Raw genomic sequence first — 15,478 nt, 5'->3', positions numbered from 1 at the left:
GCAGTGGTTTTGGCAGTTGTTAACAAATTACAATATTCCGTAATAGCACTTCCTCAATTGCATGGTAAAGTTTTAGGTGGCCAGTAGATAGCTTAACTTTGAAAAAAGTTAACACCTAACTCTTCAAACTAATAAATATTGCTTAAGAACTAACAGAACTTCATTACAACCACTGACCAAATAAAAAGAGGTAGAGTCATCCCTGCTAACCTATGTTCAAGAGAGCCAGCAAAACAGGGCAATTTCAACAGAGGAAAAAATTGGTGAAAGACAGCTATATGGGCTAATAACACAAAGCCACAGGTAAAGAACCTCTAGGCTACATTTTGTATGATGCACGAACAATTTCACAGTGCAGGTGACTGAAGGACCAAACTATGCATACAGTGCACCACACAATGAACTCGGCAGATTAAGCAGATATAAATAAAACATCCTGGCATTTTTATGTGAGGATCCGGAGTGTTGAACATGAAAAATGTTGCACAAAATGGCCAAAAAACCTCAATGCCTAATGGTCTCTGCAACAGTCAGTAGCTGAAGTCAGGAAATTATGAAGATCACCCACAGCTACCACAAGCATGTTGGTGAATCCCTGGAGAGCAGTGCACATGCCAAAGAATGCCACCTGGAACTGGAAGTTATCTTTACTAACCACAAACTTAAAATAACAGTAATAGGCTTGCCAGAAATCTATGTATACTTACATACCCTGCAGACTAAGAAACACAAACTGTTCTCCTTTTCTCACTACTAGCAAAAGCCTGTGTTCTGGTTATTTTAAACATCCAAAATTCCAGATAGGAAGTCAAGCCACATTTCAGCAAGGCACAAAGCATTAACTGTTTTCAATCCTTTACTCCTGATCCGCACAGGCAAAGCTCCTCTGGTCCACTGACTACAACGGCATCAGCATCCTGACGAAACATGATCTCATACAGCACGTCTGTCTGGCAGTTTGTAGGGAGGGGATTAGAAGGCAGCAAAGAGAAAAATTACAGCTATGACCTACAAGCAGGTGAATTATTGCTGCCATGGAGGCTAGTCAAAAGATGTTCCAGAAAAATGCAGGGGATACAGAGCAAAGGTAAGGGGTCAATGAGAAGGACAGTTTGGAGGTTTTATTCCTGAAGATACTGAAAACAAAGTTTCACCTGTCCTCAACTCAAGCAAAGGTTCCCTCCAAAAGGAGATTTTCTAAGGTGGACTGCATCTCGTTATAGTTCAGCATTTTGCATCCAAAGGAGAAGACATCGATAGACAACTGAAGCAACTAACTGGATGCTGTACCAGCTGCCTAAAGTGAAAACTGAAGCTACGGGAGCAAATAGTCTGTGCATCAACCAATAAAGCAGAGCACTGTGCCAACTGGGGGTTATGCAGCTCGAAAGATACCCAAATACAGTATTTATAAACATAGCATGAACTGAATACAGCATGCTGTTAGCGACTGCACTTAGTATACAGGCCAATTACTTTAATTAGAATGCATTACTCAGTAACTGAAGGAATGACATGGTCTTTCCAGATCTCATTAAATATATATTCAAAAAGCTGGAGTTTGGATTTTGTTGCTTTTTAGTCACAGATACACAGAGTAATGCATGCTAAAGAAACGTGTCTGAGAAATCTAGTGGTGGAGTCCAGATTTTAGGCATTTAAGCCCCAAAAAGTCTGGTCCCTGGAAAAGGGCTAGAGACACTGAAGCAGCTATACGCTGAAGTGCCAACAGCTGCTAGGGGAACAGTGGCTAGAATTCAACATGTAAGGAAGGAATAGAGGACAAGAACATCCTCTCTATATTGTATGACCTTGAAATCCACAAGTAACCATAAGTCGTTCCAGGGTTCACAAGACACCAAGAACTAAATACTCAATAGCTGCAGACTCCCAGGCTGCAGGCAGGGATTTGCAACCCAGCTTAGCAGAGGTCAATGTAAACTCACAGAAGATAGTAATCCATCAGGGGGGAGCCCCCAGGTTCTTCCCTAACCTCAAAAAAAGTTCCAGGAGGGCCATGAAGAATCCGGTCTCCCCAGCCACCCACTACGTGAACTCACCAGAGGTGCATTGTCTGTAAGTTTATTACCATACTGTTCTGACCGGTTTAAGGTAACATTTGTGGGATTCTGCCCTCTCCACACCTCTGCCAAAAAACTGGCACCTACCAATGAAGATCCCTCTTATGACTCACTGACTGGCTCTAAGAAGTGACCCTGCCAAATGCTGTGTCAAGCGACGTCAAATAGCATTACACGTTATGTGATCTGACAGGATGTAAAGCCTTTTTCTTCCCCCAATAAACAGAGTTATTAAATATGGACTGGCGATTGTATCTTGTTTTGAAAATCACATTGTGAGAAGATGCATTTGTTTTATCACAGTAAAACAAAGCTTCACAGAGTTAACCTGGAACAGCTTCAGTCAGATGGGACACAACAGGATCTCAGCCAGATCCACATTTACATTAGCTGTATTAAAGAGTAAAACTGAGAAACATTTTGTAGTACGACTAGATTCAAATTTGATCAGGTATTTCTGTTTGACAGCTAGGACAGTCAGAATGTGATGTTTACTTTTGGTTTACACAGATTCCTGCATCAGTTCATTAACAAATCAGCTGGCATATTAATAGATAAAATGATAGAGCAACTTGTAACACACAACTTTAGCAGAATATCTGAGGTAGGCTTAATGAGTAATCTTTGTAGGGTGCCAATTTAAAACTAAGCTTTTCTTTCTATAAATAATATATACTGGCATAACTACTTGAAATATACTATTTTTGTTCAGAACAAACATGCATACACAAATGCCCACTACTTTTTCAAATAAGGGAAATAGCAAACCAACATAGTGTTAGACATTTTTACACACTAAGTAAATAACACCACAAATACATGCCAATTTAAACAGAACAAAAATGTAAACCAAATAAATGGGCAGTGTTCAAATTCTACTCTGAGTAAAGCCTATTGTCCACTGAACTCACATCACACCTCAGATCACAGCTGTATGAATCATGAACATGAACAAGACTATTCGGAAAATACACACATCGAGGAGGAAAGACTCAGTGTGCAAGTCTCAGTAATGGTACCAGAGAGTAACAGATTTCAATCCTATCCAATGTGAAGTTCATAACTTGTATCTAGCACAATGAGCCAAAATAAATCAGGTAGCATTTCTCCTGCAGAATTACAGAAAGACTTTGAGTTGTTATTCTTCTGTGGTCAACAGAAGGAATCTTTCACATGTTTCAATCATTACGCCTTAAAAGGGGACTGTCCAACCAAGGTGTCTCTCCTCAAAGCTCATCAGTAGTACCTGTTAAGCATCCTCAAGCTGCTTGTCAAATCAAAGACCAGTCTTCTCTGTTACAGAGGAAACTTCTTTCGTTCCCCCCAAAAAAGAATCAATAATTTCTACAGATTATGAGTATAGTTATATATGACTCAACGCATCGATTTCTTAACAAGTATGTTGAAGAAAGTAACTAACTGAGATGATACTTCAGTCATCTTGGTTGAAAATCCTTATTTCCTCACTAATTTTCATCACCTATTATAAAGCTACATTTCATTATCACGCTGTTCCTTGAGACACTTCAATGCCAAGATCAAATTGTAGATACAATGATCCACATAAACAGTGCTAATTTACAAATTATATATATATATATATATATATATATAAATCCCACAGGCTGAACAGACCAACCACACAAAAGCAGCAAGCACCTGAAGTGGACCAAAACACTCTAATACACAGCCACAGCTTTGGATACTACCACACTGGCTCTCAGTAGAGCTCTCCTAACAACCACATTAGTGACCTTTAAGAGGATGTTTCCCCAACAAGAACAGCCTTAGAAGAAAACAGTCACATTTTTCAAAAATCTACTTCATTGTCCCATACAACGATTACCCGAAGTCAAATCATTCCTCTATTAATGGTACTTATGTACTTGTCACATATTACTGTAGCCTGGAACTTGCATCAACTATCACTAAACAAGCACGATTACACTGCAAGGAGATCCTATCAGGTAGGAAATGTTCACAATTCCCACCTGCAGGTTTGTCTTTTTGTCTCCCCCGTACAGATAACATTATGCTGTAATAGTAGCTAACTTTTACAGCAAACTAATTAACATACGAAAATTGAATTTGTATCAGCTGTTCTGAATCTTCATTTTCCTTGAGGACTGAGGCTTCACACACAGACTTGTGTACGTAAAAGTTTCTTTCTTTTTTTTTTAACCCAGAAGTTACTTTTTAACTTTTTTTTTTTTTAGTAGAACTCTCACAACACATCTTCCCTCACTTAAAAATAATACAAAATTCACATTGTGTTTTAGTACAATGGTATACGGCCACCTCAGTGTAATGCCTGCTCCGTCACATCAGCTGTTCCTGTATTACGACATTCTCTGCTCACCCAGAATGAATTCAGTATAACAATTAACAAGTTCTGCTCCTCTAGAGAGCTGCTAGCATAGAAAATTAAAACTTCAGGTTACCATGATACAGAAATTGTCAAGACTGTCAAGCATCACATTTTAGCCCCTTGGCCCCAACATATTCAAGTTTCCATTTCTCTCTCTCCTACCTACAGTTGTTTTCATTTTTATAACAGTCACTAAGTAAATGCTAAATGCAGGTTTCCAGAGTGAGATAATTTCAGTTATGTTAGCCATTGTGAAATTACACATTGTCACAAAGTTTTGGCAAAACTAGGTAAATTTAATTTAAAGGGGGAATGATAGAAGTTTGTATTACCTATAAACCCAAACACTGAGTGACTTTATTTCATCTTAGTACTTGAAGCCAAGATCTGGAAATAAAACAAGTAATTCTGAGGCACATCAAAACCAAACATTTGCAGCTATAACTACTAATTCTTTAAATTCTCAGACTGTATCACTTTTATCCTGTATTTTTTTTTTTTGTTATACTATTTATGCTTTGATTTAGCACCCAACACATCATTGTGGCAACATGTGTTGAAAAAGGCAAAGCCACAGTCTCATGGGAATATTCTCTCTCATGGAATTATACTAACACTGACAACCTGTAAAACAGCACATGCATCTTGAAATTGTTAAGCTGGCTCCACTTTCTCATCCTCTCATTCAACTAATCTACAGAGCAACAAATTAAAGCAGCTATTTCATTAGGCAAGCAAGTAAGAGACCACCAGAATATTAATGTCAGGGTCCTGAGGGCACCGATAGGCTTCAGTGGCCCTGACCAGCCTCACCTGGAGATTCACACCACCCCTGCCCATGTGCCCACCAGCCCCATTTCAGCTCACCAAGTCCTGGCCTGAGCTGTATCACAGGTACCTGTTTCCAGCTTTGTCTCTGGCTATGCTTCCTTGATGGATCCTTCATACGTATGTTGTAGCCTTCTCCAGTCCTGTGTTTGGTCCTGCATCCTGAACGGACTTTGGACCCATGTCATAGCCTTGTCTTCAGCCCCATCTCTGACTCCCTTCTCCTTTTGCTCCTGACTGGACTCCTAGTTGGACTCTGAACCTGATGCATTGCTCTGCTGTCTCTGGAGCTGCGCATGGACACTGTTAACATTTGGCTCTGCCACTGTGCTCAGACCCTGTGGGGTGGCACCCCATCAGTGAGGGCACTGCCTAGCCTGGGGTCACCCTCATCTCCTTGTGACAGATGCACTCAACCCCTTGACCAAACTGGCGCTGGTTTGGTGCAGGCTCTGGAAGAGGTAAAGGCCTGAGCTGTAGCCAGGCTGTGAACTCCTCCAGTTTCAATCTGTTTTCTGAACACCCACAAAGGAGCAGAGTGACATAGTGAGCATCAATGCATATGAGCTTGGAACACCTATCATGCAGTTAACACATGAATAGCAGATGGCTTTTCCAAGACTTATTTATCAAGGAACAAAGAAAGCTGTGGGTATGAGGAATCTCCTGCATTCCTTTTCTATCGCATGTAATTTGACTACAAGGCAACCACTTTATCCTATAAATATGACAGCCTAAGTGAGCCTTCTTGGAGCTCTCCCTGCTAGGCAGCATGGCTGCATGGTGGTGATCTCCCCTTGAGCTGGGACACCTCTCAAGGTTGCTCCTCGAGACAGAGAGACCTTTTACCAATGACAGATCTTTGGTAAATGACCGATATCGTGCAGAACTTTGTAGTATGGTAATTTTGATTTTGTCTTGGCAACTTTGATTGTATTCTGAATTGATGCTAATGAAACATTATATGAATTTTGCATGAACAATTCTTTAGACATAAACTGCTGTCCAAGTCTGAGACTAGGATTGGATCCAGCCGCACCTAGAGTCCTCTCTCAGGAAGGAGTTTAGAAACCAAGGGGGTCCTTTCTGAAACACATGACTCAACAGGAGGGTCTTCCTTACTTCATTAGATAGAGCCTGTTGACCAAGTCTGAGACCAAGAGTGGACCTAGCCGCACCTAAGCTCCTGTTAGGAGTTTAGAAAGCAAAGGGGTCCTTTCTGAACCTCGTGACTCAACAGAAGGGTCTTCCTTATTCTTTGCATCTTCGGCCTCTCTGTGAATCATTCTAACTTGATGTAACTTTATTTTCCTTTGTATGATTATTCCATGCAGTAATTAATAGAGTGGACTTTGCCATTGAACTTTGTTAAGTCACACTTTTTATTAAAACCGCTTTTGCTGATACTGTTGTTGCTGATTCCTTAAGTGCTCTAAATCACCCATTTGCGAAAAATTGGCATAGTCAGCAGGATCCTAAATTAGGATTTGTGACAGTCCTGGATCACCCCTCCTCTTTGAGCAGCTGCCCCTTGCTGCACCCTAACAACCATTTAGGACTCACTTCCTGTCATCTCTGGGTACTGCCTATGCGAGACTTTAAAGTGCAATCGAGTCTCAAAGAAAGAAATTGAGGAGACTTTTTCCCCGTAATTTGATTCACATGGCATTGGGTCTGTGTGGCAAGGTTTTGGTAGTGGGGTTCTACAGGAGTGTCTTCTGTGAGAAGCTGCTAGAAGCTTCCCCAATGTCTGTCAAGGCCGAGCCCATCAGTGACGGTAGTTCCTCTGTGATAACGTATTTAAGAAAGGGAAAAAAGAACTGCGCGACACCAGCCACAGTCAGAAGAGAGGAGTGAGAATATGTGAGAGGAACAACCCTGCAGACACCTGGGTCAGTGAAGAAGGAGGGGGAGGAGGTGCTCCAGATGCTGGAGCAGAGATTCCCCTGCAGCCCACAGTGAAGACCATGGTGAGACAAGCTGTCCCCCTGCAGCCCGTGGAGATTAACAGTGGAGCAGATACCCACCTGCAGCCCAGGGAGGACCCCACGGCAGAGCAGGTGGATGCCCAAAGGAGGCTGTGACCCCATGGCAAGCCCGTGCTGGAGCTCTCTCTTTCTCTCCAGCTGAGAGAATCATAATACATTCTGGAAGAGGACTTTTTTTTTTTTTTTTTTTTTTTTTTAGCAAATGTCTTTTATTAAAGGCACTGAGTGAGACTAAGGAAAACTTTGAGGCAAGCAAGTCATTCTTAGCTACTCTATCAGTAACTTAGTTTTTTAGTTTCTTTTTTTTTTCGAGTTGTACAGATCTATAACCTAGTTTCCAGTCAGGGAACTCTTTCTTTCTGCAATTAAGAAGCTGGGGGGGGGAGATTAAAAAATTACTTTGCTTGTAGAAAAATTCTGCAGTAACTTCCCCCAAACAAACCTGCTTTTGACCCACGCAATCTTACAGATCAGGAATGTTATTTGATTAAAAACAGAAGTAATTCATCAGAGTTCCAATAGTGCCCCAAAAGTAAAGGCCTTGAATCATTTTTCCAGAATGACACATTTCCATGCATCTTGGCTGTGATATTCCAAGCTTTCTTTCTTCTTAGGATGAGGACATTAGTTTCAGAAACTCCTGGATATCTACTATTATCTTCATGCAAATGTCATTGCCTTTCTCACACTACCCTAACACAACAGTCAGATAAGTTTTTTGTGGTCTGTTTCTGCACCTCCCTCAGAAGAAGCTGAGATAAGTAATCCTGGAATTTTTTGACTGGATTACAGTGACTATCACATCTCATATGGGACTTTCATTTTCCCTACCATTAAAGACTTCTTCGAGCTAAGAACTTCAAAGGGTCTGTTGGAAAATGGGCTTCACCTGTTTGGATATTAGTATCTAGTATTCTTCAGGGTTTAGGTTATCCAAGACATCTACATGGGACCGGCAGACATGAATCACAGCTTGATGTCAGGCAGGATACCACAAGCAATCTAAAAATGGCATTAATGTTGATGTTCAGGCAGCTGGATCCCAAGTTAACCACAAATGTTTTGCATCTATCTTACTGCAGGATGACCCAAAGAAAAAAAAAAATCAGTGATACCTGAAACATGCTATTTCAATTTACCCCATTGTTAAAGATCACCAACAGTAAAAAATAAAAAGGAGACCAAAAAATTATCTGGAATGTATCTTAAGGATAGTGCTCTGAAAAATAGATTAGATTGCCATTCTGGTTTCTCAGTCTGTAGCAGGTAAAAGCTTCTCCACATGGCAGAAAACAGCAGAAGCCACAAAGCAAATCATAAAATCATACACTTCAAATCCGGCAACAAACTGCCAGTGGCACTAGATTGATACCATAAATTCTAATTCCAAGAAATATTTTATAGTAGATTTTAAGACTTTTAGAAGCATAATAATTGCCTTTAAGAACAAGGCTATTTTTAACCAGCCACTTAAAAAAGAAAAAAAGAAAAGGAGGGAGATTATTTAAAGCAGCCAAATTCTATCATGTTATATCCTGTGTGTTGCCTAGAGGCTATGAGAACTTAATAGTCACACTAACTCGGTCCCGTTGCTATGAAAAAGATGCAAGAAGCCAATGGTGATAATTCTGGCAGAGAATTACCACTTTCCTCCCAGCACTCAGAGAAACATTTCAACATATACTGAAACATACGCTGGATAACAGTATGTGATTTCTGTTAAAAAGGGAAACTTCTGAGTGAAGCTTTCACAGAGAAGATTTTGACTGAAATAACAAATCCCCAGTGGGTATGCAATGCTGCAACACTACTATGATGAAGCCTTCTTCCTCAAGGAAAACTGAAAGCTCTTGAAATATTTTTGGCAGTTCAAGACAAGTATATGTACTTATCTCAAGTACATACACCCTCCTTCATATGGAGAGGGTTAACTGATTCTGAATATTCTGAGAGTTTTGTTTACTCTGAACGAGTCGCCTCCCTCAATTCGTCCCAAAGTTCGCTCACACTTCTAATTTTGCCTTTCCCCAAGACTAGGTTATTGCTCAACACTTTTTGTTAGGTAATATGCTAACCTTAAGAAATACATAATTTCTGAGTCTTAGTCTATGAAAAGACTACTGTCAGGTTAATCTTTTACTTCAGAAGATTCCAGGCATGTTCACTGGAAAGAGGCCTGACAGCTCCATTGGCCTCCCATCTTGTAAATTCTGGATCAGTCAGTAATACCCATGTGGAACAAAGTACGACTGAGTTTATCTACTACCTTTTGGATTGTTCTTCCTCTGATGTCTGTCAGGCAAGTAGGATTTACAAAGAAAAGAAACAGAAGCTAGAATATACTCATTCTGAGAGCAAGAGGAACAGAGTTCATCCTCCACACTTCCTAGAAGCATCTGACATTTGGAGCACTTTTGCTCCATGTTAAGTTTTGGCGGTAAGCCAGAAACACAGGTCCCAGCCAGCGAGCTTGGAAAGAGGCCCAAAGCAAAGATCACTTAGTTGAACTTCAGCTGTCCAGGCATCCAACAAATACAACTGTTTATTTCCAAGTCTTTTATGAATTAATAGGCACAATTTCTACAACATGACTGTGCTGGCAGTGTTTCCTCTGCTGAGACAAAAATAAGAGACAGGATAAGGATACCAATGCTTCACAGGCTTACTTTGGCCCTGTTTCTATTGATATCAAACTTAAAATCTTGGAATAGCACAGTGGAAGTCTACAAGGTTTATAAATATATAAATCAAATAACTGGGAAGGGCTCCCCTACCACCTCCTAATACATGCCTTCATATAATCTTAGTTTTACATAAATGTCATGAGCCACAAATTAGTAGATAATTACTCACATGGACAGATAAACAAGGGAGCTGTTGGCGATGCATTACAAAGTGTAGGAACGTTCCAATTCTTCTGAGTCAGTAAGAAAAAAAATAAAAACTTCATCTCTACCATCAAGCTTTCTGCTACTGCCGCAATGTCGTGTCACAGAAGCTAACCATTGCCCTGCATCTGTTTGAAAATAAAGATCCTATATAGCCTGAGACTGTATGGGAAAAGGAGACCCTCTAGAGTGCTGGTATATCGCTCAGCGGGTTATGTTTCAGGGCTTTATAATACATCATCTAAAAAGCATTTAATGAAGCATCTATAATCACACAAACAACTCCTGGAAATGCTCTTTCATATCTATGTAACTGACTTTAAAAAATTCAAAACACACAAACTGATTAAATTGGCCAATTATGATTTTAGTGAGAATCCTGAAAATATTTGCCTCAAACCCAAACCTGCAGAGGAAGACTCTAAGACTATCGGTTTGCTGATCACACCATTAGAAGGAGCACCGAGTCATGGATTCTAGAAAGCAGGGATGGAAATATAAAGCATTTTCATTAGGAAAATAAAAAAGTACTTTTAGAATAATTTACAAATAATGAAACCAGCACTTTAGCACTGTTTCATGCATTTAATATTTTTTCTTCCATAACCACTGAGAACTATTTTTTTATTTACCACAATCTTCGCCTAAAGCTGGCTTATCTTACTTTTAAAGCAATCACTGAGAATAGGATCTCTGAAGCCTTTTAAAAAGGCATGACAAATAGTAAAACCAATTAGATATGCAGTGAACTTTTATATTTTTTTCTTTTTTGATAATTCTGCTACAACAGGCAAAACTGAATTCAGAAATGTAAAATCTCTTACTAATACCTATTTTCTGTTACCCCACTGTGTACAGTTTTCAGCATGGCACTCTCCCAGAATGATGCATTAATAGTCAGATCCATCCCACTGGCTGTTTCATGGTATCATGGTGCTTCAGCTTCCTTTTGCCCTGTGTACCTTTCATGAGTTCACGTTATCAGAGACATTACTGTCTCCCTCCTGACTCATCTGTACTCCAGAGCCTTCCATCCTGACAACCAAGCTGGACTGGAAGTCCTTTGAGGAGCATATGGAGAAAGAACAGTGACTGTGTACTGTTGCTCCATGGGCAATATAGCTGCACAGCAATTTTAATTGGCTTACATGCTGTTGAAGACCATGCATTAGGGTCTTTCTACATTACTGTTGTATTTTATTATTTGTACAAAAACCTCAAAAAATCAGAACAAAACCAAACCACCACTTCAGATTATTTAGATGTTAAATAGATGAGAACACACATTTTTTTTTCTCCACATTTCTGTGTCTCATATGCCTTTTTTAAACATATGTAATGATGAAAAATTTTGATTATTCACTCATAACTAGTTTTCTGGCACTGAGCTCCACCTGCTGACAAGTCTTTCAAGTACTGCAGAGCCCACATACCAAGTCTCAGTTTTATCAGTGGTTCCGGTATAAAGCTGCAGTATGTAAAACAAATCAATATGAAATATTTCTATAGTGAGAAAACCATACAATTTTAAATACATATTTTTAAAAATAATAGGTGTGCACCTTTATAATATTTGTTTTTACCATGTAAGGAAAAAGGAGAAGACATATTAATGTAGCATACAGATTTCACTGTATTATTGCTAAAAAAAATTAATTACTATTTCATATTAACTAAATCCATTGCCAGGCTTAAGCAGTCCCTGAAGATTTCCTATCCTGTAACTATTTCCAAGTCAATACTGATGTTGTACTTTTGAAGTCTTACTATGAAATGAAAATCACCGTCATTGTACTTAACTACCTGAGTAAATGTTAAACTGGCACTGCAATATTCGAAATATTCCTGATGTCTTTATTTCTAGTCAGATCACAGACATAGAAAAGTTTTGCTGTTGTTGTTTCCTTTGTTTTAATTATGGTGAACTACTGCCATGCTCTGTTGATAATATTAATAGCAAGAATAGCATATGTATCTTAAGACAAATGATAGGCCATACATCCATTGACTTGAACACCTAAACACTGCAAAGTTAGTTCAAGCTTCCAGTTATTGGCTGATTTTTGTAAAGTGGCATAATATATAACAATTTGCATAACACAATATCTTGGCAAAAAAACAGCTGTTTACCAGGAATAACCAGCTTTTTCTTTGTATCTATCTCCTTACTTTAATATAAGTATAGAAGAAAAAGTTAACTATGATTCTCCCAATTACATAGTGCATAGTATCATAACTGCATAACTCTAAAGAGCTCAAAGACATTATCTTAAACTTGTAGCACCTTCAGCATTAAAATTATCTGTCTTGCATGGTTATCTCAGTAAAAATGTATAAATGCTAGAAACAAGAAAATATGTTTTATTTTTCCACATATGATGCCAAAATTGTTACATACAATGTTCAGGAATGGCCAAAAATATTACTGTTTTAGGTCTTTGCTATGCTTTCATGATTGAACAAAACAGAGCTATCCAGCAATTTCCTTTTTTCTTAAAATGTGCACATGAACACCAATACACAGCTAACATGCTACAAACAATAAAATATATTGACCAAACCAAACCATATTGAAGACACTAATAAAATATGAAACTTCCTACAGTTAACAGAAGTAAAAAAAACCAAGGAAACAAAGCAAGTTATAACACACACAGTGTCTATAAAAACACATCAAACAGCATTTCAGAATTTCATTCCTTGTTAGTATTGTACATTCTATTGTACTTACCTAATGTAAGAGATGGAAAAAAAACAATTTGCGTACTATAGAATCATAAAATGCTTTGGGATGGAAGGGACCTTTAAAGGTCATCTAGTCCAACCCCGCTGCAATGGGCAGGGGCATCTTCCACTAGATCAGGTTGCTCAGAGCCCCATCCAGCCTGTACTTGAATGTTTCCAAGGATGCGGTATCCACCACCTCTTTGGGCAACCTGTTCCAGTGTTTCACTACCCCCACTGTAAAAAATTTCTTCCTTATATCCAGTCTGAATCTAACCTCTTTTAGTTTAAAACTACTGGACCCCTTGTCCTGTTGCTACTGGCCCTGCTAAAAAGTCTGTGCCCCTCTTTCTTATAAGCCCCATTAAAGTATTGAAAGGCTGCAATAAGGTCACCCTGCAGCTTTCTCTTCTCCAGGCTGAACAACCCCAGCTCTTTCAGCCTTTCCTCATAGCAGAGATCTTCCATCCCTCTGATCATATTTGTGGCCCTTCTCTGGACCCTCTCGAACAGGTCCATGTCCTTCTTGTGCTGAGGACTCCAGAGCTGGACGCAGTGCTCCAGGTGGGGTCTCACCAACATGGAGTAGAGGGGCAGAATCACCTCCCTCACCCTGCTGGCCATGCTTCTTTTGATGCAGCCCAGGATACCATTGGCTTTCTGGACTGCGAAGGCACATTGCTGGCTCATGTCCAGCTTTTTGTCTATCGGTATTCCCAAGTCCTTCTCCTTAGAGCTGCTCTCAATCCCTTCATCCCCCAGCCTGTGTTGATACTGAGGATTACCTCGACCCAAGTGCAGGACCCTGCACTTGTCCTTGTTGAACCTCATGAGGTTCACACAGGCCCACTTCTTGAGCTTATCCAGGTCCCTCTGGCTGGCATCCCGTCCCTCAGCCATGTCAACTGCACCACTCAGCTTGGTGTCACCTGCAAACTTGCTGAGGATGCACTTGATCCCACTGTTTATGTCATTGACGAAGATATTGAACAGCACTGGCCCCAGAACAGACCCCTGAGGGACACCACTATTCCACTATGAAATTGGCTGTATTTATATGACACCATATAAATACTTAAAGAGACATGAAACTTTACAAAGTTGTTTCATATATCATATTTATAATTTTAAATTACCAAAAAAAGTTCACTTGTGATTGAATACATGAAAATGTACTTCATATGCATGCTCACAATACAAGCCAATTATGATTTTGTCATTCTTGGGAAAAGAATATGTAAAACAAGTGATTACGATTCATTTCTGAAGAGGAATAAATAACCACACTCAAATGTAGTATCAGACAACATTTAGGTGAACTGCTTTTAGATGAAGAGGAGAAACCTAAATGGATTTATCGCGGAACAAAAACCAGGCCTCCTGAATTATACCAGGATGAGCATCAGCAGAAAGAACATTTCATTTCTGATCATTTAACACTTGTATAATTTTAAGGAGTTTTACTAAAAAAAATACAAAAATCACCAGAATGCTTTTTTATACCAACAGCCAATCAGTGTATTATTTTTTCATCTTGAGATACAGTGAAGACTGCCCTCTCAAGGTACAGCAATTTGAAAAAAGTTTAATTTAGAATGCAGTGGTATCTACCACTTTTTAGTCAATTTTACTAGCACAGTATATCAACTTAATAGTTAAACAGAACTTAAGTGGTGTTTGCCTGTCTTAAATAACTTATTCAAGGGAAATCACCCAGCACTTACATCATATTCCGTTATTTTCCATGGTACATACAAATTATAAGACTAAATCCTTTGAAGCCAAAATAGTGACATTTTTTCTTACTCACAGTACATTTAATATATGCAAAAATGTATTTCTTGCATCATTCTAGAAATCTCAGTATGTACCTCCTCCAGCAAAAAAAAAAAGATAAATTATCATAGATAACTTATTCCAAAAAAAATTAAGAGGTCAGAAATCTTCACTGTGTATTATAAATGTATGCAAGGATTATTTTCTCCCACCCACTGAAACAGAGATTTGGACACTAGAAGACAAACTTTAGTCATCTTGAACTGAGGTGGAAGAATACCATTCTCTTGACAAGACTCATCATCTCAACTAACCCTAACAGACAATACTCACTAGCACTACTACAGGATATTACATGAAATAACTAACAAGATAGCCTACCTCAAAAAGAATCCAAGCCTCCTAATCTTTCACAATCATTATCCTGATCCTTCCTTTCTCCTTCTCCATCTTTTGGTGTTTTATCAACTCCTCCTAGATCATGACCAGCATACATGCTTTATAAAATAATGTTTTGTACCAGTGAAAATGGCAACCACCTGCTAGTGCCTTGTAAATATTAAAAAGCAATAGTGGAAAAAAGAGAATACTGACAATTAAGTATAAATGTAGAACAGGAATGGAAGAAAAACCAAACTTGGTTCCACAAATAGAGAAAAGAAAAGCATTCCTCTCAGATTTACCATTTCATTATCATTTCACTGAGCTACTGTTCTGTGGGCCAAAAGAAATGGCAGGCTAAACCTCTAAAGAAAACAAGCCACATGCATCTCATATATGTCAAACCTAATCCATAAAAGCAAACACTACTGCTTGTCCCTTTAG

The 15,478-nt window shown here is 39.1% G+C and overlaps 1 protein-coding gene across 6 annotated transcripts in view; it reads right to left on the bottom strand.

The window, feature by feature from the left end:
• FER (FER tyrosine kinase) overlaps positions 1-15,478 on the bottom strand; it is a 201,410-nt gene that overhangs the window by 126,244 nt on the left and 59,688 nt on the right. Inside the window, exon 11 of one of the 6 annotated variants that reach the window (XM_082337555.1) lies at positions 10,547-10,629. The exons of the other annotated variants lie outside the window; for them this stretch is intronic. Within the exon in view, the coding sequence (XP_082193681.1) occupies positions 10,621-10,629 (9 nt within the window). The 3' untranslated portion in view covers positions 10,547-10,620. Of the gene's footprint in view, positions 1-10,546; positions 10,630-15,478 lie in introns of those variants that run through there. 6 annotated transcript variants of the gene reach the window in all.

Source organism: Platalea leucorodia, assembly GCF_965183815.1.
Source record: "Platalea leucorodia genome assembly, chromosome: Z".
NCBI classification, from domain to species: domain Eukaryota; kingdom Metazoa; phylum Chordata; class Aves; order Pelecaniformes; family Threskiornithidae; genus Platalea; species Platalea leucorodia.
The sequence above is the reverse complement of the archived record's forward strand: the minus strand, read 5'-3'. Positions and strand labels throughout refer to the sequence as shown.